Source organism: Patiria miniata, unplaced genomic scaffold (assembly GCF_015706575.1).
Source record: "Patiria miniata isolate m_02_andy unplaced genomic scaffold, ASM1570657v1 HiC_scaffold_24, whole genome shotgun sequence".
Classification (NCBI taxonomy): Eukaryota; Metazoa; Echinodermata; class Asteroidea; order Valvatida; family Asterinidae; genus Patiria; species Patiria miniata.
Genome location: NW_024037063.1, coordinates 12,482,303 through 12,508,286, shown reverse-complemented (window position 1 = coordinate 12,508,286; position 25,984 = coordinate 12,482,303). Strand labels below are relative to the sequence as shown.

The 25,984-nt window shown below is 39.6% G+C and overlaps 1 protein-coding gene across 1 annotated transcript in view; it reads left to right on the top strand.

The window, feature by feature from the left end:
• LOC119731530 (ephrin type-A receptor 8-like) overlaps positions 1-25,090 on the top strand; it is a 33,227-nt gene extending 8,137 nt beyond the window's left edge. Inside the window, exons 3-12 of the mRNA XM_038204704.1 lie at positions 8,184-8,422; positions 9,119-9,182; positions 10,039-10,153; positions 15,982-16,043; positions 17,562-17,699; positions 19,082-19,329; positions 20,129-20,329; positions 20,767-20,916; positions 21,227-21,414; positions 22,775-25,090. Coding sequence (XP_038060632.1) covers positions 8,184-8,422; positions 9,119-9,182; positions 10,039-10,153; positions 15,982-16,043; positions 17,562-17,699; positions 19,082-19,329; positions 20,129-20,329; positions 20,767-20,916; positions 21,227-21,414; positions 22,775-23,033 — 1,664 coding nt within the window. The 3' untranslated portion in view covers positions 23,034-25,090. The remainder of the gene's footprint in view (positions 1-8,183; positions 8,423-9,118; positions 9,183-10,038; positions 10,154-15,981; positions 16,044-17,561; positions 17,700-19,081; positions 19,330-20,128; positions 20,330-20,766; positions 20,917-21,226; positions 21,415-22,774) is intronic.
• The last annotated feature ends 894 nt before the right edge of the window (positions 25,091-25,984 follow it).

Sequence of the window (25,984 nt, the reverse complement as noted above, 5' to 3'; positions counted from 1 at the left end):
CAGAAACTGGACACACTTGTGTCATTTTGGAGAAACCTTAGCTTTACATTGCTAGGAATAATCCTGCCCTTCCCTTTCAGTACTAAATCCACTCCTGCTGGGAATGTTGCTGAAACAAGGTTTGAACCAAAGTCCTTTGAACAAGTGGTTCAGCTGCTCTACCTTCCATCCCTGGCAAACATTGTCTCACTCACAAGTCTGCTTGTTAAAATTAGTCACGGGTGTTTAGAGAAACAGTATAAAAAATCTTTTAATTTCATTTGCAAACCTTTAATTCAGATGTAGTGTCAAAAAGTATTTGGTTCGGCAATAGATCTTCACCAATTCACTATTCAGGCAAAGTATCGTACACCTAAAACTGGCTTTTTCGAGTGTTTCCTTTCTCCCATCGATTCCTTCTAGGAAAAAAAAATTGAATCCAAGTTCTTTACTTGATATTTGTAGCCTAAGTAAAAACACCCAACCCACCAAATATTTCTCCAAAAAAAGTTAACTTTTGGGTAAAAAAAATGCAATCCATCAGTCGTACGATTAAGATCTTGTCCAAAACTGCCAGTTGCAGACCTCAAAACCCAGATTTTTTCCATCTTTTTAAATTTGTGTGACCTGGTTTTTCACTGCCCGACAGGCAGCAGAAAACCGTCTCGGTAAAAGTTCAGCACGCTCCCCTGGTGTTTACCCTAAACGACGCGCCAAAGATCGAGTCGCATGCTGATAGTCATCGGCCGCAAATACCTTGTAAATCTCGGGCCAAGTTAAAAAGCCAAAGTAGCCTGGGGTACCTCGTGGAATATTTCATGTTGCGTTGTCAAAAAATAGAAAAAACAAAATAAAGCATAGGACTGCATATCAGGATTGTATTGTTTATAACAGGGAATAAAGGTCAAAATGGGTATTAAGATGTGGGTGAAAGATAAACAGATAAAAAGTCATATCAACTTTCTTTTTTTAATTATGTCATTGATCTCTAATCTGAACCACATGGATCTATCATAAGTCCTTGAACTCACTATAAGTGGCTTTTGCCAAGTTTTGTAGTTACCACAAATATTCTACATTGGTATAAGATTATTAAATTTCTTGAGATACTCGCAGCTCCGCTGTCAGTAAGGTTTAAGATTCATCTCGGAGAAATAGAGCTTCTCAAAACGCCAACTCACAACTAGTGAAGGTGCTGCAAGGAGTATGAAGTGCCATCTGTGTCAAATTAAACATTTCGCAAAAAGGCTTGAGAATAAAGCATTACTCCCTGCACCACCCAAACACTGCCTTTTACTCCCTGTATACTGCTCAAAATCTTCCCAGCACTTTATCTGATAAAGGTGGAAATGCAAATTATACAAGTACTAAAGCGTTAAGCAAAAAGTCTTTTTTCATTAGCAAAGCATCGTCTAAAAATCCAACTGTGTTACCTAAAAAGTAGAAGTTATGAGCTCATGTTTTATTGGAAAATGTTTCTCTGCCCAATAGCCAACTAAGTTGCCCCTCGAAATATGTAAAGCTTGTGGCCGACACCGACTACAAATCAAGAGCAACTCGTAGAAAACAAATATGCTCTGAAGTGATGGTCATAAATCCTGCAAGAAAAAACCTAGGGTCTTGTGGCCTAGCTGGGCCAGTAAACTCTGATTCCTGAGCCCCAAATAACAAGCGAATGAATAACTACATGAACACCTGGTTCCTCTATTCACAGCATGTACCTCACGACCCGATTGAAAACCTAGACTCCTCGGGTATTCAAGTTTAATTGAATGATGATCTGTCGGCTTGATCTTACGAAAGAAAAAAAATTAGGAGAGGACCCTTGAGAAAATCGCAAAAGCAGAAGTCCGAAGATTCCAACCCTGGCATCGGAAAAAAAAAAAAAGCTGGGAAGACCAGACGAAAAAGTTTGTACGGTTTGGCGGGATCGAGAGGACAGACAAATTGGATATGATTGGTGATAAGTATGTGGATAATAGCTGTCACTACGGGTTTGTTGGTCTGTAACTTGCTGCTGCCAACTCAAATAATAATCGCAGTTCAACCTTTCTGTAAACCCTCAGCATCTGTACTACATGCACAAGTATTGATAAAACCATGAGTGCTTTGGCAGTTCGGGCGCTACAGGGAGTAACAGGCAGGGTCAGTTTGGGGCGGTATAGGGACTAGAAAGGTTGAAGCACACCTGACTGTCTGATTGTTATGTACATCATTTTGGATATGAACCCAAGACCTTTTAAGTGAGGACTCCCATGAAATGGCAAGCCCATGCAAGCCCCACTCAAACATCCCTCCTCAGAATCGTGAAATCTGTTCAGTGCCCCCCCAACCAAAAGCATTTAGCCCCACCCCTTTAAGGGGAACGTTGGTTTGTGTGCAAAGTTTCTGACATCTTCAACATCTGCAACAAATAAACCACAAAGTTCTTTACGACTATAGATAGCTCTTCATTGCATTATTCAATGGTTGTTATCAAAGTCTCACCATTTTTTTCTGGGATTGGACTCGCATGTTTTTGAGAGAAGCCTGTCAAAGCCTTTGCTAGCCAGAGCAAATGCATACATGTTTTATTAAATAAAAAAGAAAAACATTTATAAAACCTTGGAACTTAACTCACCCTGAACTCGGCACACACCGGCCACAAATCACCTTGCCAACAATTCTAGTCTCTCTGTCTACTTTTTCTCTTCATAAGGAAAAGAAAAAGCAACTCAAAACCTGTGTCTGGATTTTAGATTTACTGCAGCAATCCTTTCATGATGGTAGTAATAATAGAAGCGAAAAATCTCAAGGGAAATGCGTTTGTTATACATTTCTGGTTTCAGTAAAAACAGTCCAATGTTGTTATGAGACTCAAATCCACAGATTTCTCGGCCCGACACTAATGTGCAATTTGAAATTTATAACTCTTGCAACTTTCTGTACCAACCGGAAAAACAACTGAGCCTGGTTAGGTCACAGATATTTGTTTTGAAACAAACCCGATTAAGGGATTTTGACCCTGTCTGATCTTCTGAAAGATGTCTGCCAAGTGAACTTTTTTTGTTTTTGTTTTTTTATTTTTGGTCCAAATATTTGGTCAGAGAGGAAATGAAAGGGTAATATTGGGGTTGGTGCAGTGTGCCGCCTTTGTGTCCAGAAGTGTTGTGGCTTCGAAATTTCCCTGGGAGTCTGATGCAATATCAAAACAGTTCAGCCTTGTTTTGTTCCAAGCAGGAAACTGCAAGATCAAATGTTGAGATTATGCTGACTTGTTGTGAAACGGGGATGACACGTTCACTTTCAAACAAGAGATTCCTTAACAAAAATAATCATCAGGAATATAGAAAAAAGAGACTATCTTGATATAAGCTTTACCTTTATGGTCTGCTTTTGTAAGAAAAAAAACCCAAACAAACAAACACATCCATGTTCTTCAGCATCTTGCATCCATATTGTCTCCTTTCCCCAATTTTTACACTGTAATCCCTTACCTCAATTGACTTGATTAGTTCGCGCCAGGATTTTTGGGGCTGAACATTTCAATTTTCGTATATGGGAAAATATAGCTGCCAACTTTTGATAAACAGTCAAACGCCACAAATACTGATTCGCAAGAGTTATTTCAACAGTATTTGTACGATATTTCTTACCGCAACCTCAACTTTTTTGCGGTTGCCCACGGAGCATCAATTGTACCACAACAGGCCATGCATAGCGGCCTTGCTCAAGTTCAACACACGGTCTGCCTCCACAGACTTCTCGGACTTTGTGCGTGTGTACAAAACAAATAGGGGATTAGTTTGTTAAGACGTCATCCGGAGGCGAGTCGAGGCACGCCTGACGTTTTAATCCAACAGCCTTGCCTGCGTATAAAAACAGCCAGATCGTGTTAACACGTTATTCGACGTGGATTGGTGAAAAGCTATGAGGGTGTTATCATCGCAGCATTTACTTACACTTTTGCTCTGAGTATGAACCAGATTTTTGAAAGGGTTCCAGAAAAAAACAACCAAAAAGTCTATAATGGTTCATAAACAATAGTCAATACTAAAGAGATTTGTTTCTGTCCCAAAGTTTGGATAAATGTATGAAACACAGAGATACTCCAAAATCTTTTGCATAATCATCATGATTTCCAATCCAAGCTTTGAGCTCATCTCTATTTTTGTAAACCAGGAATAAGTGTATTCATTTCAGTGAGGGACAATCAAGTGAGCCTCTCATGACAAGGCTAAACAAAAAACGTGATTTCTCTTTTCTTTCAGGCATTCTTTTTTGGCATAAATTGTTTCATGAAGTATCATAGCCTATGGTGCTTGCACTGCCACTCACAGAATGATACTTTCTGAGAATTATTCAAAGCACCCAGCATCCGAAATCACTTTTTTTTCTTTATTTAGAAACTTTGTGAAATAGTGAAGAAGTGACCTGACACGCAGAGTAAAGACTTCCCTCTCTCCGACTCGTTCAACTCGTCAAATTCCAAGCATGAATCTGCCGGCAATCTCAAGTATCGCCGTGGATACGGCAGACTAGTCCCCCGATTTCTGTCTTGGCGCCATTCCTGGCATCTTCGAGGACGCCAGATCTCCCCAAAACAAACATTCCGGCCACTGGACAAATTTCCTTCTCACCAAATTCGCCTTCTTTTCCTTTCTTTTCACCCTTTTTTGTATTTTGTCATACCTGAATTGCTTTCACTGCGGCGTTCAGGTACGGTGCAGGGTTTTCAGACACTGACGATGAGCGTAATGTTTTCTTTTTACTCCTCCACTAATCGCTGTCGCGACGTTGTCTTGGCTTGAGAGCATTCTTAGATGGTTATGCCTCCAAATCGACTCCGAATAGCTTCGTTTTTATTTTTTTTAACAGGAAGGTGCCAAGGTGGTAAGGTTTTCACAAATTTTGGGACTTCAGAAAGGAGTGAAAAGTTATACAGTTTCATGATGTGAGGATATTTAGTTTTATTTTTGGCTTATGAATTTTTCTTTTTTGCACATGTAATTTGAAAAACCTCTCATTCCTTAAAATGTGATCGTTTTTTTTGGGGGGGGGGGTTGAGTTTTCTTCCAACAGCGCCTTGAGCGTAAATTTTGACAGATTTGGCACTGTTCAAGAATTAGTTATTATCATTATTATTACAGTAAAAAAAACCCACATTTTATAGGAATATTCTACAAATGATGTACCACCATGACTAAAGTTTTGAGTACTATCTACGGTACATGCAGGAATCTTTCCCACTTAAATCATACAATATTTGCCGCAGTGTGTGAATATTTCAGTTTGCGTCCAAACAAAGCCACTCAGAAAATTGCATGTCACAAAGTCTTCCGACTTGCAAATATTATACATACAGTCCTAACTGCTAATATTGGAACAATTTAAATTTGCCCTCTGGGATGCAAAAGTCTATGCAGAGCAACAAAACCCTAAAGCTGCAAAAATAAATTTTTCCCCAAAATCAGATTCCTTGGTTCTACACGATCAAGCGCCTCCGCGAAGGTTGCAACGCATCCGCTAAATGTTATCACAGCCTCGGAGACAGAAAACGCAGGACAATTTTTGCCTCTTAACTCCCACCCCATGTACTCCGTGAAACACGGAGACACGTGCAACACTTGGCTTGCCGCAGCAGCACAATTTGACCCACAGTAGGCCGAGGCGAAAAAAGAAGTCGTAATCTTGTTAGCCCACTGAATGCTGACGGCCTCGCAAGCCGAAATTGAAGTCTAATTCTGTTTTTCGGAGGTGTTGGAGTCCTTTTTAATATCAAATAAATTGCTGTGTTTGCGGCGAAGGTTTCCCCCTTCTTCCCTTGTCCAGGCGAGGGGGAACAGTTGTTTGCGTTGGAACGCTGTCCTGGCTACATCTGATTAAATCGCCGGGCACTCGCAGTTCGTAGATGTTAATGCCACTTGTTTTAGTCAAGCGGGGGCAAACGTGGGCCTTGACATGAATAGATAAAGGCGTTTGGGATGGATACAGGCAAAATGTTAAAGGTGGATTTGTGCAATGGGTAGACGGTTGATGGATTTGTTGTTTTTTTCAGTAAGAATTTGGAATGGAACAGGACAGAAAGAACCGTCGAATAATTGTAGTGCCTCAGCGAAAAGCAGGCAATTCCCAAATTTAGGGATTCAATTTCGGAACCACAATAAAATATGAAGATCTCAACCACAGGGTCAAAATGCTGTGAGATTTCTACCTTATTCAAAGTTTAATGATTTCTTTTTCTGTAACTTTAAGACAAATATATAAAAATAAAAAAAAAACCCAGATATCAGCCAAGATGTGCTGTCACAAGATTCCAAAATTTTTGGATAACTAAATGTTGGCAATTCAATTGTCCTCTAAATTTCTTCCCAAAAATACAATAGGCAATGAATTTGTACGATCTTTGTTCAAGTATTTTGAATATTCTTAAGAAAAAAAGTTTGTTTTCGAGAATTGTTTTCATTTCATTTTTGTTTGGGCTCAGTAGCACAACAAGTGCACGGACTGTCATAGCTTTAATTTCAGAATTTAAACATTTGGCAACATGACTTCATAAAAAGGCCAAGTAGAACTCTCGTAAATTCCCGAGGGTCCACGTATCACCAAAACAATCAAATTGTAATGGAGAAGGAAAAAAATCTGCCTCCCACCTTAAACATGAAAAATAAAAGAAAGGGAGAAATTTTCATTTCACATATTGTGGATTTCACGACTGATAATAACCCACAATTATTTATTTGTCCATGCCAAGTCGACCATCCATCCCGTCTCAAAAGGCTGGTTCCCGCTCATTAAACCGGTCCCAATAGCCGGCCATAATGGTTCTCCTTGGGTGAATGTAAACAGATTGAGCCTTGAAAAAGTCACATTAAAAAAACAACTCACTATCAACATGTAGACCCCACATTTGCAAACCTCATAATTTGCTGCAGTGTGGCAGTGGTAGGATTTCAAATAGTGTCAGTAAAACGTTGGTACTGTGAATTAGGTTTGTGCGACAGGCTTTATCATTTCCATCCCACAATCTGTGTATTTAGTAGTATCATCATCATTCTCACTTGCACAGGAGACTCATACTCATTATTGTCAAGTTTTAAATGAATTGTGTTTGGCAAGTAAAAAGTACAGACTATGTGTAATTTTGCTTGGTGAGCAGACAGAATTTTATGAGTTGCCGAAAACAACAAAAAAAGAGGGGGGGGAATGGCTAACCAATTCTAAAATGCTTTTACATGCCTTGTCCTTCACATGCACATTTCCTTAAACATTTTGCCATAAAAACAAAGTAATTTCATCCAGGAAACATAAAAATCCCTTCTCAAATCCCCCGACTTGCCGCAAACTCACTGGCCCTCAATTTTTGATGGGAAAGTCACACTCGGCCTCGAGGCTTTAACACACACACAGCCACACACCACCGAAGTCGATTAGGTTCACATGTGCTTTTGATCGATTCATAAAACGCTGCAAAGCACCATCAACATTCTCATCATAAAAACTGTATGCTCCTGAGGACAGCTGCTGTATCACAGAATGTTGTCTGTAAAAAAAATTAACATTGAATGAATGAAAATGTCTTTAGCTGAAGTAATGAAAACATGGCTATACTTTAATTTTTGAAAAGCAAGTGATACAAAAATTGATTTGATATCAAATTTAAAGGTTGTATGATCCTTTTTACAGAAAAAAAATCAGTCATTTTGAAATGAAGTTATGGATTTTAAGGCAGATTAGTTTCAGTTATTTTCTCCTGTAGATCCTCTAATAAATGCAGAGAAACTTAAGTTTGAAAAAACATTTTTGGAAGAAAAATGAGACCTCGGTTTAAACTGTTGAAATATCAGGACCTGATCATTGCCTTATGAAATGTTTGGAGAATTTGGTTGTCAAAGAGTAAAGTTGGGTGAAGTTGAAGTTTTTCTCTGTCCTCAAGATCTGAGATGTTGCCAAGTCAATCACAACTTATTTAGTCTTCAGTAATGTCGAGTTACATGTACTCAAGTGCACTGAGACAAAGGCATTCCTTTGTCATTGTTCATTTCCTCGTACTTGTGACCTTACGTGTGATGGACTTGTGATTTGACTTCCGGTTCACTTGTGAACTTGAAATTTGTTTTGACTACAACTTTGCTCAAGCCTCAGTCTGCCTTAAAGACAACAGTATAAACCCTTCAAAACTAACTTCCGTTCTCCTTCCCTGAATTTTCTCTCGTTCGCTCCAGTTCCCTCGGCCGTCCGTGCAGTCATCGTGGATGATGAAACCTCGACAGAAACCTCCATCAGCCTGATCTGGAAGCCCCCCATGTTCCCCAACGGACAGATCATCACCTACCAGATCCGCTACCGGACCACGGTGGAGATGGTTGACGAGAGTAAATATCACTACCAGAAGGCCGTACCCGGGGAAACCCAGAGCACCACCATCACGGGATTGGAAACTGGCATGGACTATGTCTTCGCTGTAAGTCTGACTCCTTTAACCAATCATCTTTTTTACTACATTGTGCTTATTCACTGAGTGTACACTATAAAGTGCTTGGGCAGGTTTTGGGCGCTACAGGGAGCAATAGGCAGGGCTGTTTTGGGCAGTACACTGATTAAAGGGTTAACCAGCTTCTCCATTCACAGGAGGAGGGTGGAGTGGGAGCTAGAAGGCCGTGGCAGGGTGGGTGGATATCCTGTGATGCTTGGGACCCTTCTCTCTCCCCCCCCCCCTCCCACCCTTCGTCTTTTATAAATATTTCATGAATCTGTGGCGAAAAAGGGGATGAGTACTCAGACTGCAATATCAATATAAAAACAGTTGTCTTCACTCCTCTATAGTTTAAAGATAACAATCACAAAAACCAAAATCACCTTTTGTAGGGATGGATGCACCTACATGTATGTATTCAATTGAATGAATCATTAAGTTGCATGTTAATTTTGAACTTGAGCATGACAAGCTCGAACCGTCAGTTGGTTGGCCCACTGAAACTTGTCAGACGTGAATAGTTTGTAGTAACTTTTCAATTTGTGTTCTTTTGTTTTTGGTGGTCCTTCAGAGTAGCTGATATACCTTGAAGAAGAAAAGTAACAGAAATTGCAAGTTTTAGGCAGGAGAGGAACATTTGGGTATTAAATGGAATATTTTGTCATGAACTTCTTTTTCGAATAGATTGCAGCTACTACTAAAGATGGAGTGGGAGAGTATAGCACACCACTGATGACAAGCACTGACGGTAAGTTGCTTGATAAGAAGTCAAAATGCAAAACTTGCAGGTGACTGTGGTTTTTTTTTTTGCTTGCGTAGAAATACAGCAGTTATTTCCTCCTTTTTTCCCCTGTGCTATGGTCCTCGATTTCTCCAAATCATTGTGTCAGTGCAACAAGGTTGTAACTCCATTCTGCAACCAGGGCCAAGTTCGCACAAGGACTATAGTTAACCATAGTTCGACTAACGCTTGGCCGAACTCTGTCTAGTCGACGGTGGTTGACTACGCTAGTCGACTATTTGGAACCAGCCTACTGGGGTTGGTTGCTTCGCTGGTAACCAATAGCCGCGCGCATTCATAACGCTAGCAGAGAGCCAGGATCCAGAAGTTTTGCGATGACATTTTGACCAGCGTTTGACTAGAGACGTTCGCACGTTGCTATAAGGTACATGTACGTCACAAATCAACCACTAGTCGACTAATGGTCCTTGCCCGAACTTGGCCCCTGTCGTATCTCGCACGAATACGCTCCGTGCAACAACGTCGTATCTTGACGTCCAATGACTTTGTGTGTACATCCGGGTTATTTTAAGTGAGATACAACCTTTTGACATTCTGAAACTCATGTTTCACGTACGGCCCATTTTAGAAAATACGACCTCGTTGCACGTGCACGACAAAATAAACTTCCTCTGATTTTCAATGCTGGAAAAGCTCTTTTCACGAAGTAAGAGGAATATTTTGAAGAGGATTGTTTTGAATAAAAATCAAACGATTTGCCTGGATTTGTTTCTGGATGACATTTTGGAAAAACTTTAATTCCGCACACATCTGGGCTTTTAATTTTAATATCTCTGTTTTTTTTTTTTATATATATTCGTAGGTGGTCGTAAGAGTCAGATCTACAACACTGCCATTATTGCCGGCGCAGTAGCTGCGTTCTTCATTATAATGGTTCTAGTGGCCATCGTTATATTCCTGCTGATCTGCTGGAGAAGGTACAGTAATGCGTTTGGGTTTGGCTTGTTAGTTCTAATCATTATTGCATGACTGTGATAAATGTTTCTGTGAAATGTGTGAGTACGAAAATGAATGGTATGCCTATAACTTTGTTTTGGACATCAATTAGTTAAAGAGTGCTTTTTCTTTGATCGTACTTCGGCAGTCAACAATGTGTCTCTACTGGTTTATGATATTTCTACTTGTGATCCAAGATATATTGTGGGAAGTCATCCGTCATCAATTTGGTTTTCCCTGAAGCCTGGAGTTACATGGTGATAGTGGCTTGCAAACGTGCAATAAAGGTTGGAGGAAAAACTCCTGATATTTGGGAAAGTTTTTCACTTTCATTTGAGAGAATTTTGGGGGGAAATGTTACAAAGCACATGTTCAGGTGATTTTGCACACTTGAATGTCTTGTGTCAACATCTGTGGAAACTCAGAAACCATTATCCTTGTTTCAAATTTTTTTTTTTGTTATACCGGAAAAGTCAAATTGTGTATATCAGAAACCATTATCCTTGTTTCAAAATTTTTTTTTTGTTATACCGGAAAAGTCAAATTGTGTGTGATACATGTTATTTACAAATGGGACACCAACCATTAATGTCAAGAAAAAAATAATTGACAAAATTAAACTCAGATTTTTTTTTTGAATTCTTGTCATTTTTGTGATAAGTAGATTTGCTCAGTTGAAATTTGTGACATTAGTTTTTATTGATATGGAACCAGTTCACAGTTTCTTCTTGATGTTGTTTTCTCTGTCACTGTGTCATTGTAGTGACACCAAGTGACAAGTGACAAAGCTTCGTTCTGATTGACAATTTGTCACCAACTTTGTGTGTACAGAGTCTGTTATTTCTTGTGGTTGTTTCAAGAATTGACATTTGTACTTTTAAGAATGTTAGTTTTACTACATTTTATTATAAAAAGGTGGCCATATACTTCTTGTGACAGGCTTTAGAAAGAGTTTTTGTCCAAAAAAAATTCGGAACGCATCAGAAACAGGCTGGGGGAAGGGAAGCATTAAAGTTTTCTGGTTTGACAAAAAGGAATATTTTTCTTCATTTCTTGGGAGTGTAAATAAGCTTCATTGTTTCAGATAAAGTCAATCTGATTTTGGACACAGTTCTTGTTTCAAGAGTGACATCAATTTTGAAAAAAAAAATATGGCGGCCTTTTTGTGTCGAGTTTTGATTCCTAACAAAATAACCCCACCCATATCCACACCCTTTCCTGCCTTTGTTTCGACCAGGGCATGATCCTTGTTATCTTGTCGGTATGCCATGCCCACGTCAGACGAAGTGGGCGTGGCCAACTATAGAGGGCGCTGTTATTTCAGTGTTTTGTGATACAGTTTTAAAAAAAACGTGACTTCCGTTCGCACTCAAAGACAGTTTTGAGTGCGAAGTTTTGTGAACTTCAGACCTGCTTCAGGCATTCCAACAAAATTGAAACAGCGCCCTCTGTGGTCCAACCTGAGAAATTCCAGTTCTTCTATCCCACCCTACCCCACATCACATTGACTGACACATTTTCCTCTTACTAATAAACAACCCCTCCCCCACCCTGAGATCCCCCTCCCCCAGCATTCCTATAGAATCATGAAGGAGCTGTTTTGTTGTCCCTTATATTAGTTCCCTCCATATTTGGTGTTATTATTTAATAGAGATTCCCCTATCAGCCTTTGCCTCGATTTCAAATTGATTTATAAAAAAAAGCTGCGTCCATTTCTTTGAACCATCTAAATTAGTCCCCCCCCCCCCTAAAAAACATGTTGTTCTTCTGTCAGTGTAGATTTGTAAAATCCTAGAGTAACTCAAAAAGTCTCGCAGGAGATTTTGTGGTTCTGATATTATTTTCCCCTATCGCCAACGTGCCTCTTTTATGTTTGAACTATTGTGATTCTTGATTTCTTGTTTTCCTTCTTGCATGTATGTATTCCTTTTTTCCGTTGCTCAGGCGTTTCATATACAACCTCCGGCGAGATATGGCGGACATTAAGTACAGTTCCATTAGGTAATCTTTATAAAAAAAACACCGTAAAGATAACAAAAGTTGCTAATGAAATAAAGCTTGCCATTATAAAGGTTATCCCACTTTTCAGAGTAACAAAAATGGACCTCTTCCACATCATGAAAACTGAAACAAAATCTCTGCTATTTGACAAATTAAACTCTACATGTAGACTGATACTAGATTTTAAAAAAACCTGTTAACACCCTCTTGTAGAATAGACTAGTCCATTTTGACACAGTGTTTTGAGCATTGTTGGAAGAGTCCATTAAGAGTATTAGGGTTTGCTTGCAGCTGCAGAGGGCATTCGGGAGGACTTACACATTTCATTTGGGTTGGTTTGCATCATCATTCAGCATCGAGTAATTCTCTGAGGTTGCGACTTCAAAAAAATCTTGACATTAAAGTTAGGGAGAAACATCAATATACGCAGACAAGAAAGTAGGGTAACAGGAAAGAAATTCAATCTTTGGGACAAAGAGGGTCATTCAATGCCGAAATTTCTTTGAAAAAGGGAGGCCAAATTTCAAAAAGGAAGAAAACAAGTCATGTTAAAAAACATTTGCAAAAAGTTTGTAATTGGAGAAAGGTAACAAAAATTGTTTTTCATAAAATAATGGGGTTTTATTTGTTCTCTTCTCATTTGTTGACACAAAAATGAAACGACTAAAGAAAAAAGTACAAAAATATTCAGGAACAAATATAGAAAAGGAAAGCAAACCGATCGAAAATCAGATTCAAATTAATGCGCCTCAAAGAATTACTAAGATTTGGTGACCAGACAACAAACTTCAAACAAACTTTTTCATTTGGTCATTAGAACAATCTCAGCTCTATCATTTTCAAAGCTCCGGGTAAATCACATTTTCTGCTAAATTTTGGTTGACTATTTCCTTTCCATGTGCTCAGTAATCGACCGCCAAAACTGAAATAAAATAAAATCTGCTTTATTTACTTATCTATTTATTTGTTTGAGTTTGCCTTGCAAATGGTACTAGCTCATATTGTCATGGTGGTGTTCATTTTTGTCGTGATATACTTTTCTGGCTGGGACCGTGTTCAACATGTTTGCTGCCCCCTATCCTGCCTGTATGTCCAGTTTGTAACCCTTGAACTCTGACCTTTTGACCTCTCCCAAGGATCGGGTGATTTTGCTTGAAGTGTGTTCGCGTCTTATCCTTATTTTTCCAAAACACCATTTTTGTTGACAACTGGAAAATGTTTTCAACGAGAGTTCTCCAAGAAGCTGAGCGACCAGGGGTCTATTTTTTTTGAGAATGTAGATGCGACACACCTCACGCTTATTTATCCTTCCCTTTTTTGCTTCCCGTCATTTCATCATACTCATCTCACCCCAACTCCCCCACCCTCCCTTCCTTCACCTAACTCATTTGCTCGTTACTCACTCACTTCTCACTCACTCTGGTTTGCTCCCCCCTTTCTTCTTTATACTGACTCACTACCGACTCGTTTAACGATACATTATGGGCGTCGTCATTGGCTGTCATCTTCTCCACCATCGTCATGGTTAACAGGCGCAAGGCTAACCAGCTTTATCTAAAGATTGCGTCCTGTCCTAACAACGGGTAAAACTGATTTCTTTCACTAACAAAACATGTTTGTTTTGTGGTCGAGTTGTCCAGGTCTTTTTTGCGTTTTCTGATTTCTTCCCGTACCCATCATTTTCCATTTGAAAAAAAAATGTCTTTTGGGTGATACCATTTTGCCATTTTATAGTATACATCATTTTTTGGGTTGTTTTAGAAGTTGTTTTATTTTACCATCCTTTGATCTGTGCAATTGTAGACCAATGGTGTTGAGTATCAAACTAACAAAACTGGCAACTCTAAAGAAGATAAAAAATGATTTAAAAAAGCAAGACGAATCTTTGAGAAAAAAATTGATAGAATTTCTCTTGTTAAATACGTCAATTTTATTTTGGTTTGTAAAAGGGACCCAACACAATTCTAATGGTGATATGCACTTGCACCTTTTCACATTTGTTTTTTTTTTTGGTGGGCAATTGTCACGGAAATTATTGCCATGGCAATGTCCAGCATCAGCTTTTCATTGGTCATTGTGCAGGGACAACTATGACATCAGGGGGCATTTTTTTTTTTTGGTGAGGCTTTCTCATTGCTTTTATGTTGCATTTGTAAAGCCTGTCGTCTCATGGAGATTTATGCATACAATTTGCATATGTGCATATTCATTTGGTGATGTCATTCAACTCCACCCATTTTTTGCTTTATGCCACTTGATTTGAATTTTTTTGTTTCTGCAGCTGTTTCCTGTGTATTGTGTTTTAAAAAATTATAGTGGGCTTTTCATGAGGAACACACAGATTACTCCATAATGGCAAATTTTGCTTCATTTTAAAAAAAATACACATAGCAGCAAGTTAATAAAATAATGCAATAAGTACATTTTACACAATGTGTGTTCTCCATGAAAATTAAACTGATCTTGCATTACTGTTAATTTCATACATTTTTGTAATCACCATGGATTTGGTTCATCCATTTCTTCTAATTTGATCTTCCATTGAAGTACTTAATGTAATGGATTAATCCTTCTTTCAAATAATTGCAGTAATATCTGTTTAAATGCGTATATGTTACAGGCTCCTTAAGAAAGTTCAAAAGCCAAAGAGAAAGCATTTGCAGTTTAAAATTTACTGTAAATCTTTGGTCCTTTCGTCCTCTCCACCCAATTAAGAAAGCAGGGCAAACCGCAATGGAACTGTTTCGGGGGTTGTTTTGAGGGCTTTCTTAAAAAACAAGAGTGTCTTTGCAGCCTGTGTTTTTTCCCCACTGTTGCGAGTCGGCCTGCTGCGTTGTATCAAAGAATAACGCACTCAACACTTTACTTGACCTTTGTTTACATCTTCCGTGACTTGAATGTCTGATGATGTTATGGAAGTAGAACAAGCAGTGCAAGTGCTTTTTGTTTAATTCTGAAAGTGGTTTTTTTTTTCAGGCACAAATATATCAATTTGAATGTACATCCAAAAGCTGTATTTTTTTATATTGATACACAATTTGAAAGCACTGAGCATTGTGTATTGATAAAGGATAAATTTGGCAAAGGAAATTTTCATTGAATTTACGAAATTCCAAGTATCAAAGTTTGAAGATTTAATGTACTGAATGGCAGCCTCTGATTGGTCAAAATTGTTTGCCTGCACCCGGCGTGGAGTTTGTTGATTCTTGGTGGTGAAGACTTTTCGCGTATTTCAAATTGTATGCTTTGCTTTCCTAAAAGCCTCATACATGTAGCTTAAATAGTGGGGCAGAATTACAAAATGCGTCGTGCAGTTCGGTCGACAGCATTTGTGTGGATATTTCTGAAAAGCTGTACAGTTATTGTTAATTGTTCGTAATATCAGCTTGCTATTTTACCCAATCATTTCTTTGAAAAATATAACCCATCTGACTGCTTTTTTGTCAAATATTACTCCTAAGTCTAATGATCTTTTAAAAAATAACCAAAATTCTCCTTGCGTTGGAACAAAACTCTGTATTATAAGTACAAACATCTAACAAGTGCCAAAAAATATGAAACAGTTTTAACCAAATAACTTAATCTTTGCCAAATGCAGATAACGCAAGTAATACACACCTTGCTTGTGCTTAGTGTGGCAACAGTACGCTTAGCAGTTTTTGTGTGAAAATTATTTTGTGAAATGAACCCCTAATGAAAAAATATCCATGTTCCTTTCTTCCTAAGGGTTGATACAGCAATTCGCTTTATAGCAAGCATGTGTTACGGAATAAAAACTGAATTTGGAAAATTTGTTTTCTTCAAACAGGAAAAAGGAGGTGCCGCCCATAGCAAACGGAATGATTTATTCCAATGGCCCTAACGGAGAAGGTAAATTTTCTAATAATGTAAAATTTCTTGATGGAATTGAACTTTATGTCTGATTTGTTTGTTTGTGAAAATGGTGCGTCTCCCTTAGGCCGTTAGTATTAACAAGTGAACCACAAATTGAGGAACAAGACAAATATTTTGTGTCGTTTTTGGTACTTGCACAGCGGAGAAAATTGGTGAAGTCAGTGCAACAGCAGGCAGTGGCATCCATCTAAATTTATTCCTGCATTTGGCGAGGAAGATCAGTTGCCACAGGCATTAGAAAACAAACAGAGAAAAAAAGGAAAAAGGTTTCTTTTTCTTTGTGTTCAGCTGTCAAGGAGGTTATTCCGTCGGACAAAAGACTCACCACCTGCAATCCGTTTCCCCCATTGTCCGATTGGAAATGCCCGTCAATAGAATCCGTGTCGTTCGCTCCGGGGATAAGAAGAGAGAAGGGAAAAGATATACGATCAAAGTTGATTGTTGCTTGACATCTCTCTCGGAATTTCAACCCCCGTCTGCATTATTCCCCCAATTTTTGCTGTCGGATATGCGTTTTTTCTTTTCCCTTTTACTTGCGAAGAAGAGCGATCTTTCCTCTATCACTCTTTAGTGTTTTCCGCGGAAGCAGCGATCTATAGGCCGCGCAGTCACCCGGGGGCGCCAAACCCTAGGAAATGTATTTCGCTTTCGAAACAAGCCTTTGAAGTCTTTCGAGGGACCCCATCAGGGACTTCTTGTGCTATTGTGCCATCCAGTATTTTGTATTCAGCGGTTCGGCAAATTCTGACAAACAAATACGATGTTTCCTGACATATCGTTGACTCTGTTCTCTGGTGACAAGCACTGTTATGATATGTTTGTGCACTTTTTGACAATTTCAGAGAGGCAGATGTTTCTTTTCAGATTTTTTAATAAGTGGTTAAGCAGCTGCATGGGTACAGTAAGACCAGATCAGTGTTGAGTCTTCAGCAGTGATGAGAAGACATCTTAAATAACTTTCTTTTCAAATGACAAACTTGCTGAGCTGCTTAACAGCAAAAACTTTGTAAGCACGAAAAAGCCCACAAAATTGTTGTCTGTAATTTCATGGCACTGTACTCAGCTGGTTCTAAGCTGAATTTGTGCTCGGCAGATAAACTGCTAACCACGGTAGAATGCCAAGATGACCAACACATTCAGGTTCACAAACGTTTGTTCTGTTTTGTTCATAAAACTTTCGGAGCCAAAGAGGATATGTGTGTTATAATAATGGAATGTTCATTGTTGTTCCGTTCAATTAGAGACCTTCTATACTGTACCATTTCCTTTCTCAAGCTACGTAAAGTTCCATTTTATTTATTTTTCTCAATATTATGATCTCAGCACAAGAATTTCCCACAGGCCTACCTAATTTTTTTTGACAGAGAACTCCAGTCTCCATCAATCAGCATGACGAGGACTCTTCATGTAATAACTTGAGTTTTCTTAAAGGTACTAAAAAGAGCAACTTGTCTAATTCTCAAAATTCCTCTACTTTGTCTTCTTTATCTGTAGCCGTGATCCTGCCCCACATCGGCAAAGCCCGTACCTACATTGACCCTTTCACTTACGAGGATCCAGTCCAGGCCGTCAGAGAGTTTGCCACGGAGATTGACGCCAGCTGTATCCGCATTCTGGACGTCATTGGTGGAGGTAAGACACAATGTCACCATTACTGGACTCCATCGCCAAGTGTCTCATCACTCGGTCACATTCAAAGAGTTGGGTTGGGGGTGGGGACTTCAAACACACTGCCACCATAGGCCTGGTGCTCTCACAAAGCAGGATACAGATTTGCGTGCACTCAGAATTGAATTAATCGCACATACTTCACGTGTTACCTGTGCTTAGCTGTGCGTTTGTTTATGGTGTAAATCGAGGACACATACGTGCAACATCATCGGTGAATCGAAGACACGAACCAAATCGAGGATGACCTCGATTAGAAAACGTTTACAAAACCAGTGAGAGCTGTTGTGAAAAAGTTAAAAACAAAGAAAAGGGAAGAGGAACTAAAGAAAATCCTTGATTTACACCATGAACAAACGTGCTATCACCCGTAATGTGTTTTACATAACCCCCGAGGACCGACACACAAAGGGAGAACAACAGATCCTTTCAGTCCTCGGGCGTTGGGTCTTTTGTTGGAAACGCTCCTCTGTAGTAAGTTTGTGTGCTTAGTCTGTGGGAGAGTGCTATATTACAGGGACAAAGGGAAACACAAAGCATTGTCCTCGAGAGCATAGTAAAACTTGACTGTCAGCACAATATGTGTCTACAGTGGGGTTTTGTCACAAAAGCATTATCTAATGTTCTTGTACATTGTACATTGCATAAGCATAGGGTTTTTACCAAGAGGTCATTATTGGAAAAAGTTGATGCCTACGTGGGAAAAAAATCCAAGCAGAATTAATATTTGTTTAAAAAACAAATTATTACCAGCCAAAATATCATGGTATGAATACCCTCTCGTGACCGGTTCTCCGCTGACGGTTGCCAAGCACAAAAATCTGACAAGCGATATTTGTTTCTGCTTATCAGGCCCATTAAAATATGCCGTGACGGTAAGGTATGCTTGTCAGTTTGTCTGGCTACATCTTTCCGTCAACACTTGGAGATCTAAAAACAAATCTTCCCTTGATACTTAAAAATAATACTTTATCAATCATGGGTCGTCCTCTTGAGTGACTGACTCTAGAAGTACATCCACGAGGAGTGTCAATAAGGTCATATCTGAATCAGCTCTGTTCAAATACACAAGCTATATTATATTACCATAATCATTGACAAAAAAACAAAATTCTCCTTTTAGACCCAGCCTAGAGGCCCATTCATACTTCACACGAATTTCAGTGCGAAGCGAATTCGTTAAGGTGATGGCAAACGTCATATTGGCACTTTGATTGTTGACGTCATGAAATTGTTGTCAAGTTCAAGTGGAGTATGAACTGGTTTTAAAAAAAGGCTGGCTTTTTCACTCAAAAATTTGTTAAAATGTTACCCCGAGCTTGGTTGTATTCCCCCCCCCCCCCCAGGCGAGTTTGGCGACGTCTGCTCGGGCCTGATGCTCATGCCGGACAAGTCCACCCGCAAAGTGGCCGTCAAGACCCTCAAGACCGGCGCCTCGGACAAAGACCGCGCCGACTTCCTGTCGGAGGCCTCCATCATGGGTCAGTTTGACGACCCCAACGTCATCGAGCTGCTGGGGGTCGTGACCCGCACCAGACCGGCCATGATCGTGACTGAGTACATGGAGAACCGATCTCTGGACACTTTCCTGAAGGTTGGTCAGACCGGAGTGCACCTTTAAAGGCGTCTTTTGGGATTCTGAAGGAAGCAACTTGAAATGCATATTTGTACATGGGTCATTCTTTAAATTTGAGGTCCAGTCTTTTCCCTGTCCCTGTTACATCTGACATCTATGATTGTATTATTCTGATGCACTCCTTAATGCAGTCATCCTCCAAGAGTGATTATGAATAGCAAACTACCTACCCAACAAATAAAACACCATTTGAAGTCATTCTTAATGATACTTGGATGGCAAATTACAAAGTTCAGAGTTAAACGGGGACAGGAAAATTGTCACACTTTGGACCCTGAATTTATAGAATGCCCCAAAAGGAAAGTAGTCTGCAGAGTTTGAAATGCTTCACACCACTTCTGTGTTTGTTGGTTTTTGTTGTTTCTCTTTTTGGGGCTAAGTGACTAAGAGAATCTCCTTCAAAGATGCAAAGGTTTCGTAGGCTGCCCCTAATGTTTTTGTCTTTTTATATTTTTTTCTGATAATAAAACCAGAAATTCCTCAAAAGTGAACATTGACTGTATTTGCTGGCAAACTAAAGAAACGTAGAAACAAGAACATATTCATAAGAAAGTGAATGCCAAACAACTTTAAGGCTTAAAATATTTGCAGCAAAATTTGCCAGACTTGAAACATTTTGTGGTGTTTACTCTTCTTCGTGTCATGGGTTCGTTCTTGCATTAGCTTCCTCGCCAAAACAATCTTGTAAAATTGAACTTGCTTAAAATAAACTGAATTTGGCATTTTCCAATCATTTTTTTCCCTTCTTCCATTTTAGGAGAATGACGGCAAATTCTCAGTTCCCCAGCTGATCTGCATGATGCGTGGCATCGCCTCGGGCATGCGTTACCTCTCTGAGATGAACTTTGTGCACCGTGACCTGGCCGCGCGTAACATCCTCGTCAGCAGCACTCTGGTCTGCAAAGTGGCCGACTTCGGACTGTCGCGACGAAAACACGAAGGAGCCTACGAAACCAAGGTACGTCACACATGCAATGTGATTAAACAGCTAAAACAAAATCACAGTGAAAAAATCGTCTTAAAAAATCATTGGATGGCAGAACGCGAAATAAGACACAGAAAACCACCCAAACACAATGGACGAGATTGGTCTAGTTTGAGGCATCACTGTACACTCGTAGTGTAACATGTAGGCTTTGTTTGGACTGTTAATGGTCGGAAATGATCGGATGTCCAAGCTGAATTTTATCCTGTGTAGGCCAAGCTATGACTCTGATTTCAAGATACCAATATCGATTCTGGTGTAGTTTTGTGAAAGCCAATTGAACGCAGTGAAAAATGCTTTCCACTCTATAATTTTAGCAGGTGAATAATATAAAAATGGCACAGCCATAATTTGAGTTAAAACCAATCCTTGATCTGGTTTAAAAGGTGTTTTTCTTGCGTCATTGTCAGGGAGGTAAGATCCCCATCCGATGGACAGCCCCTGAGGCCATCGCTTTCAAGAAGTTCACCTCGGCTAGCGACGTCTGGAGTTATGGCATTGTCATGTGGGAGATCATGTCCTACGGAGAGAGACCCTACTGGAACTGGCCCAACCAAGATGTAAGTTACAGGGTCTGTCTCGGCAAAGTGAGATTTGTACTTTGCATGGTAGAAAGTACAACTTGGGAGGTTTGTGGATAAACTATTTGAAGGGACCATACCATGTGCCATGGTATGTGGGTTTGAATCTTGACAGGGATCATGGTGCTTGTGTTCTTGGGCAAGACACTTTACTACAATTGCCTCTCTCCACCCTGGAGCATAAATTGGTGCCAGGGAAGAGACCAGATTACACTGGCTCAAAAGTTCCTGCTGTAGTTACTCCTTTTTTTTCTTCAAGTAATTATTCTTTTTTTTTTAAATTGGTAAGGTGATCCGTGCCGTGGACAAGGGTTACCGCCTGCCGCCCCCTATGGACTGCCCCGAGGCCCTCCATCAGCTCATGCTGGATTGCTGGCAGAAGGACCGCAACCATCGTCCGACCTTCTCCACCATTGTCTCCACGCTGGAGCGCCTGACTAGGAACCCACACGCCCTCCGGCCCCTAGCCAAGGCTGGGTAAGTGCAAGACCCGTAAAAAAAAAGTGGCAGGCAAAAAATGGAATTGGGTTTGTGGGAGTCAAACCAGCAAGTTATAGGAAGTAGAATATTTCATCATGAAATAGCAGGCAAATATGTAGGGGGATGTAAGGAATGGGAGTGTAAAACGGACGACGAAAACATACAGGACTTTTTTTAAGCAAAGGCAAAAATGTAAACAGCGAAAGACCTTGATGGCAAACTTGTTCTAAAATTGACCAAAGCGAAGAACAAAACATTTCTCGCAACATTTTATGTTGAAGCAGCTGAAATGCAGAAGCTTTTGTCTGAGGTGGCATCATTGTTTGTACATGAAAAATGAAATTTGTGTTTGCATGAAAAATGTTTAAAGCTACAGTCCATCATTTGCAGCTATCCAAAAATAACTGATGAAATTATTGTTGCAAAACATACTTGGTTGAAAGATAGTAAGGGAACTAAACTCCCTGTGAAATTATTCTTTCTGGCATGCTGTCATTCATGTCATTGTGAAGAAATCAACGAAAGAAGGCCTATCCAAAAAGTAACTGACATTGGAAATTTCCGTTAGTAGTTTTTTTTCTTTTCAGCGAAGCGCGCGCAAGGGTTGAAACGACGCATACACACACGTGGTTGCTATAATTCGTTGGATCAGTGCGTAGCTTAGTCGGCTCGGTGATAATGTGTCTCTGACGCTGAATTCTGGCCTAACTCAAAACATGATTCAGCAACATTTGATTTGAAATTGAGATCCTAGAATGTTGTTTTTCTCAAAATATACAACTGAAGCTGAGCTGAAACTTCATCGGGTTAGTTGTTCAGCACCCTTCTTTAGATTTTGAGCACTTTTGTTGCTTCAAACGAACAAAATGCACAAATGACAAATGATGGACTGTACCTTTAAAGGCCATGATACATCATCATAAGTGGCAGTACGAAGACTAAAAAATGATGTCCTGTGGGACACAAAGGCCAAGTTCGCGCAAGGACTATAGTTAACCATAGTCCGACTAATGTTTGCCCGAACTCTGTCTAGTCGACGGTGGTTGACTATGTTAGTCGACTACTTGGAACCAACCAACTGGGGCTGGTTGAATCGCTGGTAACCAATAGCCGCGCGCATTCATAACACTAGCAGAGAGCCAGGATCCAGAAGTTTTGCAATGACATTTTGACCAGCGTTTGACTAGAGACGTTCGCACGTTGATATTAGTGCGCAGGCGTAAGGTACATCACAAATCAACCACTAGTCGACTAATAGTCCTTGCCCGAACTTGGCCCAAGCTGACTTCTGAGGATTCCTATTAGTATTACCTAGTTTTATTTAAATGGCCCTCAATTTTTTTCTTTGCATGTGCAGGGTCAACCAGATGAACAACAGCTTCACCGACCTGAGCCAGATCCGCTCGGTCCCGGACTGGCTGGAGAGCATCAAGATGGGCCGGTACAAGGACACCTTCTCCCAAGCCGGCTACGTCCGCCTGGAAGACATCGCTCGCCTGTCCCAGGGCGACCTGCCCAGACTGGGCGTCAATCTGGTGGGTCACCAGAAGAAGATCATGAAGGGCATCCAGTCCATCCGCTCCCACCTGGAGCAGTCCGAGGAGACGCTAGTATAAGAACGGCTGGAGGAGCAACTAGCTGCCTGTAGATAGCTATATTGGAATTTCTGCCGGGTGTGGAGACTAGTATCATCTGCAGCCGTTTACAATTTTTTTTTGGCTGTCAAAAGAAGTTGAGGCTTTTTTTTTGTAATCTACAAAAGTTACAGGACTGTTGTGTATAAATGCATTGAGTTTACCGGACTCTGAGTTTACCGGACTCTGGGTGTTTAAACAGAGACACGTGTGGATGTGAGTTCTCATTCACATGTAATGTGATGTACTCTCTGCAAGACGTCGCTACATCTGCCTGTACACCTGCAACAACACAGGATGTCATAAATATTAGGGCGATGTAACAAACTCTGTGAGAGTTGTTATAGTTGGCAGCCAAGGCCAGATTACAAGCCAGTTTTGGTGGCCGGTGGCCTGTGACCCGTAACCAGGATATGAAGCAGATCTACTGCCGTGCAACTGCCCAACCAACAAGCCGAATCCAAGATAGTTTTTGGACTTGTGGTCGTTCCATTTTATAGTTTGTGGACCGTATGAATTTCAGCTGTCCGGCTGGTAAACTTGCAAGCCAGTGTGGCTTGTGCAATTCGTCCAACTGTCCGCCAAGTTGATTGGAATACATCAAACCTATGAGGCAACGGGCCATCTTACCAGCCAACTAGCAGGTAGAAAATGGCCTGTAAATTATCACTGACTTCACATGACATAGTGTTGCCTGCTTACTGGAAAAGTTTAGGAATGATACGAATCAAAGATTCCCTACAAGCAACTGCAGCTTTCCTAAACCCATACCCCGGCACTTGCAACTTGGAGACGTAGAGAAAGCCAAGCCAAGCCAAGCCAAAGGCCAAGGAGGTGGTGGCCGATTTTACCAGCCGCTTTACCGGCCAGTTTACCAGCCCTTTTGCTGGCCATCCATATACCCAAACAGCCTCGGCCATACCGCCCACGAAACCCGAGAAGTAACCAATCTTTACAAGTTTGCACCAGACTCCAGAACACTGACTGTAGTGATTAGGTCCAGTTGGCCGCCAAGTTATAAACTGAAGGTGGCCAGTTTAATGGCCGCAACGCTGGCCGGCAAATGGAGAAAAAAAAATACTGGTGCTTACCTGTCTAAAACAGCACTTGTATAATGTTAGCTGATATACATATGTATAATGCGTGAGTAGTGTAGTCAAAATTGCACCCCTGTTCAAGATATCTGCCTTTCTTTGACAAACCTGGTTCTGTGATTGGTGGATTTGATCCACTCGGGACATTGTCAAAGGGTTTGGCAGTTTTGTTAGTCGCACCGATATTTGGTCGAGATTGTTTCTCGGCCGTCGAAAAAGTTATCAAGTAGCAGAATGATTTTTTGGCTGTATATCTGTAAAATAAAAGCTGAAATGGGGGAAAAAAGTTGTTTTCTTCCATGTCAAAGAGTTGATCACAAAAGCCTAATTTAAATAAGTTTTTTTGTTTTTGTTTTGAAACAAAACATTTCAAAAAGTGTCACATGTTTTTGGAGTCATTTTTCAAGAAAGCAAAAGGTTCACTGTTTTACTTTGTAATTGAGATGAATATTTTTTTGAACTGTTTAACTTATAACAGAAAACTCAGTTGAACAATTAAGTGTATAATTTGGTTTTCCAGTTGGTTCAAGTAGGTTTTTTCCTTCTTTTTTTTTTTTTTTTTTTTTTAAATAGTACAGAGTTGTGTACATATGATGTAAATTTGAAGCATTATGTTCAGGGTACATATACAGTTTATATGTACTTTGTAAAATTATAGCCAGATGTGGAAAAAAAATTTGCTGCCATTTTTGAGAAGAAAAAAAAAGAAGAAGCAAATTGAGGTGATAAATTGGATGTACAAAAATATGGCTCAGTACTGCCCCTGTATCTAGCGATTGTAGCTATAAAATGTGTCAAAAACCACATTTTTTTTTTTACAAACACTTGCGCGTTTGTGTATTAGGAAAGTTACTCACTCCATATTTTCTCCTGGACTTTATCAGCCCAATGCTATTTTGTAAAAAAAAAAAAAAAATGGAAAGAAAATAAAAAGTGTGAAAAAAATTTAAAAAAATTAAATAAAAAACTTACTAGCTGACAATCAATCATTATGTAAAATAGACAATCAGATTATATTATTTGTTTTGGGGAAATTGTTAAAGGCCTACTTTGCATTATGTAGAAAATCGTTAAACTTTTAAGATTGTTTTCTGTAGTGATTGGTCCCATTTTTGATAATCGGTACGTTCTGTAATATCGTACATGTTCCTGTCTTATAACAGTTATGTCTTCAGAACGTGTGTGATTGAGACAATCCTGTTTTGTACTTAAAATCATGGAATCTTTTAAAGCATCTTGATGTCTGCAAATCTCTATTTTGATCCCTCATTTCACTTTTTCACATTGTTCCAAACAGGGAAAGGGATAACATATTGTCTTTCCAAAATTTCTAACGAACTACAAAAGCCCAGCTTCACCAATTGTTTATGTCTTTCTTTTTTATGATTTCAAATAAGGAATACTACGTAGCTTTTTAAGTTTTATCCATTCAAGTTTGTGTCTAGGAAAATCAAGTTGTAGATACACGTTTATATTTTAGCTCCAGAAAAGAAAGAGGCCACCTTTTTTATGCATCAATTTCCTTGCATTGCTCTGAGCAGTACTTTATTTTCCAGGTAATGTGATCACAACTTTTTTTTGGCATTTTTTTAATATTTGTGTTGAGAATTTTGAAGTATGCCATGTCTTCTTTAAATTTTGAAATAAAAAAAAGTTGAAATAATTTTTTTTTTACAGCTAGATTTTTAGATCATGATAATTTTTTTTACCCTTTTTGTGTAAATCGCTGGATTACCTAATCAATTTTTTATTTGCACTTAATATTATTTTTTAGTTCGGAGGCCCACAAATCATTCACTCTGAAAACTGGATGATATTTGTACATATAACATGATGACC